This window comes from Artemia franciscana, chromosome 3, assembly GCF_032884065.1.
Source record: "Artemia franciscana chromosome 3, ASM3288406v1, whole genome shotgun sequence".
Lineage (NCBI taxonomy): Eukaryota > Metazoa > Arthropoda > Branchiopoda > Anostraca > Artemiidae > Artemia > Artemia franciscana.
In genome coordinates this window covers 42,569,888-42,575,887 of record NC_088865.1, presented here as the reverse complement: position 1 = coordinate 42,575,887, position 6,000 = coordinate 42,569,888, and the positions used below count along the sequence as shown (strand labels likewise).

The 6,000-nt window shown below is 35.4% G+C and overlaps 1 protein-coding gene across 1 annotated transcript in view; it reads left to right on the top strand.

Moving 5' to 3' along the window:
• The first annotated feature begins 64 nt into the window (after positions 1–64).
• LOC136025283 (uncharacterized) overlaps positions 65–6,000 on the top strand; it is a 134,246-nt gene continuing 128,310 nt past the window's right edge. The window contains exon 1 of the mRNA XM_065701167.1: positions 65–201. Within this exon, the coding sequence (XP_065557239.1) occupies positions 187–201 (15 nt within the window). The 5' untranslated portion in view covers positions 65–186. The remainder of the gene's footprint in view (positions 202–6,000) is intronic.

Below are 6,000 nucleotides of genomic sequence, written 5' to 3'. Positions count from 1 at the left end.
TAGGAGACAGCACTTTCGATATTGTAAAACAAAAATTAGAACACTGATATCGTTTTTTGTTTTCAGTTTGCGCGAGAAACAAATATAAATACCATCAAAGAGTTCCCAAGGAGTGTTTTGTGGACCAGTGGTTTTGGAACACTTTGTCATTAGGTTTTTGTTTATATCTGTCAGGATTATTCAGAGATGAGACCTACTGAGGTAAAAGATATAAATATTTGTTGAAATGTAGGTGTAAAAAAAGATTAAGAAGACCAATTTGTATAATATTTGGCTAATGAAAGTTAAGGTCATTGTGTATATATTTTATATATACACAATATACACAATATATTGTGTATATATTTTCAAAGGGTGTTTACAGGAAGTGCTTGAAATTTCTTTCTAAAGGTTTAGAAAAAATGGTCAATTCCTTAATGTAAAACGTACAGGTAAGTTCCTTATTTAATGTGATTATGTGATTAATTAGTAACACTGTCAAACAGACCTCTAGGATTTTTATTCTTGGGGGGGAGGTAGGCTACAGTAAAAACTATTAAAAATGCATAAAAAATTTATATTCATTTTTATTATGTTTCTACGAGCCGAAATTTTGTTCTTTTTTTTGTTCTTCTGTGTACGGCCTTGCATACTAAATTTTTTTCAAAAATTGGGTTCTTTTTCTTAAATAAATAAAAATAAATACTGTCCTTTGTCCATCATTGGGACAAAGGGGTATTCAGCCTACTTTGAGAGACTAATGGGATTCAAACCCCCTAATTTTTTTGATTGTCTTAATTTAAATTAGTTTTATGGAGTTTGATAATTTCAGATTCTTCTCTTCAGAAGCGATGAGGTTTTTACGGTTTTGCCGTTAATTCCTTAAATTTCCCATATTTCTCATCCATTTCTCGTGTTTTAATTAGAGATTATGTTTACGTTCCCAAATATCACGACTGTAATGCTGATGGCAAATGTAATTATTTGCCAATAAGAGTAATTCGTTTTGATCCTTGAGATCTCTATGAAACTTAAAGGAAAAAACCTGGCACAGTCTTAATAAGTCAGATAATTAACACTAACCAAGACAAATAGGCTTGTACTGAACTGTTTTCCAGAGATACAGAACATTTTTAAGGGTATCAAGTTTGTCAGAGTATCTTAACACTGCGGTTCAAGGCAAGCACTTGAAAAATCACATTTTTGTTTTGTGTTGTTTTTTACGTTTGCCCAATTATTTTTATGAACTACTCTGTTTTGTTCGTCTTTTACTCTTAGTTAATTAAAAAAAAAAAAACTTTTCCACCAGAAAATATTTTCAATAATGCTAATGAGCTATTTTAAACCAAAAATGAGCATAAATTTAGTCAAATACTAATACTACCATATAATATATAAATATATAAATATATATATATATATATATATATATATATATATATATATATATATATATATATATATATATATATATATATATATATATATATATATATATATATATATATATATATATATATATAAATATATATTATATAAATATATAATTATATATATATAATATATAATAATATAAATATATATACAATAAATATATATATATATATATATATATATAAATTATATATATATATATATATATATATATATATATATATATATATATATGTATATATATATATATATATATATATATATATATATATATATATATATATATATATATATATATATATATATATATATATATATATATATATATATATATATATATATATATTATATGTAGTACCCCATCATTTGTCGCGCTGCATTGTCAGTGTTCTATATAATGATTCTCATTGTCGCTTGTCTTGTAACCACATACAATTTAAAGGAATTTGCTGTCGTTTCATACTGTTATATTTCCAAATATATTTGATTATTAAAGTAAAACCCATTTCTAACAACGATATCGACTAAGTTTCAAACTTTAAGGTTTACTTTCTTAAGGTTTTTGGATTGCTGTAATCCCATATTAAAATATCTACAAATATTTTTACAATTACCAGCCACCAGGCCCCGACACTTGGCCAGCAGCAAGCTTCTATATAAGGATGCTGACTGTCACGCTGGCTCAATAGTAAATGCTGATTGACCGGCTCAATAGTAACCAAAACTCTAAAAAATGGAATTTTTATGCCAATAGTTACATCAAACGAATTGCATTTTCATGCTGATTTTAAATATATAAATTTCATCAAGATTATTCTTACCCGTCAAAAGTTACGAGCCTGAGAAGATTTGCCTCATTTTAGGAAATAGGGGGAAATACCCCATAAAAGTCATACGATCTTAACGAAAATCACAACATCAGATTCAGTGTATCAGAGAACCCTACTGTAGAAGTTTCAAGCCCCTATCTACAAAAATGTGGAATTTAGCATTTTTTGCCAGAAGACAAATCACGTGTGCGTTTTTTTTTTTTTTTTTTTTTTTTTTACTTTTGTTTTTTTCCCCCAGGGGCGATCATACTGACTCAGTGGTCCTAGAATGTCGCAAAAGGGCTCATTCTAACATAAATTAAAAGTTCTAGTGCCCTTTTTAAGTGACCAAAAAATAGAGGGCACCTAGGCCCCTTCCCACGCTCGTTTTTTCCTCAGAGTTACCGAATGAAAATTCTGAGATAGCCATTTTATTCACCATAGTCGAATAACCTAATAACTATGTCTTTGGGGACGATTTACTCCCCCGTAGTCGCCGTGGGAGGGGCTGCAAGTTACAAAATTTGACCTGTGTTTACATATAGTAATGGTTACTGGGAAGTGTACAGACGTTTCAGGGGGATTTTTTTGGTTTGGGGGGAGAGTTGAAGGGGGGGGTTACCAGGGAGGATATTTCAATGGAGGAACGTTTTTATTGGGGAAGAGACTTTCAATGGAGGGGCGCAGAATTTTCTAGCATTATTTAAAAAAAAAACAATGAAAAAATAAATATGAAAAGTTTTTTCTACTGAAAGTGAGGAGCAGCATTAAAACTTAAAACGAAAATAAATTATTACGCATTTGAGAGGTTTACCTCCTTGTAATACCTCGCTCTTTACGCTAAAGTATTTTTAGTAATTTCAACTATTTATTCTACGGCCTTTGTGATTCAGGGGTCATTCTTAAGGAATTGGGACAAAATTTAAGCTTTAGTGTGAAAGCGAGGTATCGACGAGGGGTGAGCCCCCTCATATACGCAATAAAAGCATACGAATATAGAAGTTTGCAACGTAAGTTAATTCGTAAGTGACGTATAGTTTTTACTTATGAAAACGTTCGTAAAAAATTAAAAGTTATAGTTGCCTTTTTAAGTAATCAAAATATTGGAGGGCAACTAGGCCTCCTCTCTCGCTCCTTTTTTTTCAAAATCTTCCGATTAAAACTATGAAAAAGCCATTTAGCCCAAAAAAAAATTAATATGCAAATTTCGTTTTAATTATTTATGCGTGGAGATCCAAGATAAAAAAAAAAAAAAACATTAATTAAAAAACGTCCAGAAATTAAACAAAAAAACAAGTTTTCTTAAATGAAAGTAAGGAGCGACATTAAAACTTAAAACGAACAAAAATTACTCCGTATATGAAAGGGGCATAAAGATTTAGGCAATTATAGTCCAGGACTTTTAGGGTTTGACCCGGACAAAATTGCAATATACACGAAAATGGTACCAAAATGATCAGAAAAAAATTCTGTACAACATACTAAAAGTCCCTATAAATCCGAGTGGGGCGAGTACCCGAAAAACAGGGGAAAAGGGGGAAATGCGGGGGGAAATGGGAAAAATGCCAAACATGCCCAGAAAATAGTTTAAAGTGAGTTTTCTGGGGTTTTCACATACGCTGATTACGAAATTGACATCTAAAATTCAGTATAGAAAAAGAGTACTACGGAAAACGGGGGAACAGGGGAAAGAGGGGAGAAAAGAGAAGAATACAGGGTAGGGGTAGAAAGCGGTTTGAGAGATATTTTCTGGGGTATTCCTATCTGGTGATTACGAAATTGAGAAATAAAATGATATAAAAAAATCGATAAACATAAAACGGGGAAATGGGGGGAGGGGAAAAGGGAAATATACAGGGTAGGGGTAGAAAGCATGTGGAAATGTGTTTTCTGGGGTTTTTCTATCTGCTGATCACGAAACTGACCCCTAAAATGAAGGAAAGAAAACGAGAACCATGAAAACCGAACAAAACTGGAGGAAACAACGGAAAAGGGGAAGGGAGGCCTGACTCCTGAGCCAGCTGCTAATGGCTAATAAGTAGGCCTATGGACAAAATAACTCGCTTAAGTATCAAACTTGTACTTTCTTGAATCACAGACATTTCTTACAACCGTTTGAATTACTAAACATAAAGAAAACAACCGCTTGGCAGTTATATATAAAATGGCTATTATATGTAAAATTTGCACTTTCGAAGGCAGTATAGTTGACTTGAAAAACACAGCATTGATATCACTAGTCGAGCTCCTCGTCTTCGACAATCTCGTTGTCCCTGTTCAAACAGTTGATACCCTGGCATTCTCCGCACGCGAACGTACACGCTAATCCATTTTCTTGCAGCTGCATCGCGAGTTCTCGCAGCCTGTCTTACAGTTGCATCTCACGACACTCAAAGGAGTCTGAGGTGCGGGCAACAAATGGGTCATCACAGGTGAGTATTTATGGTCTCTGAGGACCCAACCCCAGTCAGACGGGTCGAGGTCAGCTGGTTCCCCTTTCCAACGGGATACCTGAAGGCGCACTCGCTGGGAGTGGAATGGAGCTGCAGCTTCGGTTGGCGGAAGCCTTTTAGGCTTAACAAACGCCGTAGTATTAGACGAAGAAACTTTTTCCAAGAAAATTCGATGACGCAGCTTAGTGAGATCTTCGTTTGGTCGTGCTTTATACAAGCTGAGGAGAAGATATTCACCCGCTTTCACAATTTCATCTTTGGACGATGATTCATCCAGAAACACTTTGCATTTTTTTCTGAACACTTCGCTCTTCTTCAAAAGAGGTAGCACAGCTTGCTTTCCAAGTCCGAAAACTCGTGAGGTCGTGTCACATCCCAAGAGTGCGTGCCCTACCAGAAGCAGCCTGGATACTTCTCCCATTTTTTTTTGCACTTCGTTGAGGCACCAGAACCGTGTTATCGCTTCTTTTGTGTTCGTTGACGATTCGAAGTAAAGTGTTTTTGCATTAGGCGGAAGGTGATACAAGAGTAGAATCAGAAGGTCAGTGTCGTTGCCAAGAACTATTGTTTCAGAGTTTTCTGCTTTCGTTGCGGCAGTCTTCACGATTAGATAGTCAGCATCGTCCTTCGCATGGACGACTTCAAATCCTTTGGCTCTGAGTTTTTCCCCGATGTAGCTTATAATTCGCTGTTTGTTCTGAGAGTTGCTCAAAAACTCTTCCTTCTTTTTCTGGAGCTTCATCCCTAAACTGAAATCGATCACTTGATGCTGGCTTCCCTTACACCGTCGGTTGTGCGTAGCATCTTTCGTGGTTGGACCAGCGCTGTATCCATCGAAGACAACAGTAGGGGAGGTACAGCGTCGAGTAACGAAACTAACATAGCTGTCACAGATTGAATCATAAGTATCACCAATCTTCCAAGGTACTTGCTGAAGCAGCCAACCTCCGTCAACTACAGTGACACGATCTGACAATGGTAGGTGGTGAATCGAGCCCGTGTTCGCTTCTTTCCATATTGCTTTCGCTAGTGCAGGTTTGTCTGGCCGACGCATTATGCCAGGATTCTCAAACAAAGCGGGCGGATAACTGCACAGTTCGTAACGTAGAGTTTCTGCCATGTCATTTTCAGATGTATGGGCAGCAGTCGAAAGACGTTGAAAAAGCAGTGCAGGATCGATATGCAAAATCTCGCCATCTATCCTAATGTTCCCATCGGATGCCAGTGTAACGACTTTGTCTTTCTTCCTGAATGAAAAACTTTCGACGGATTGGCCATCCATGCGCTGGAGGATCAGCTCACCTACAGCTTTAGCATCCTCTGCA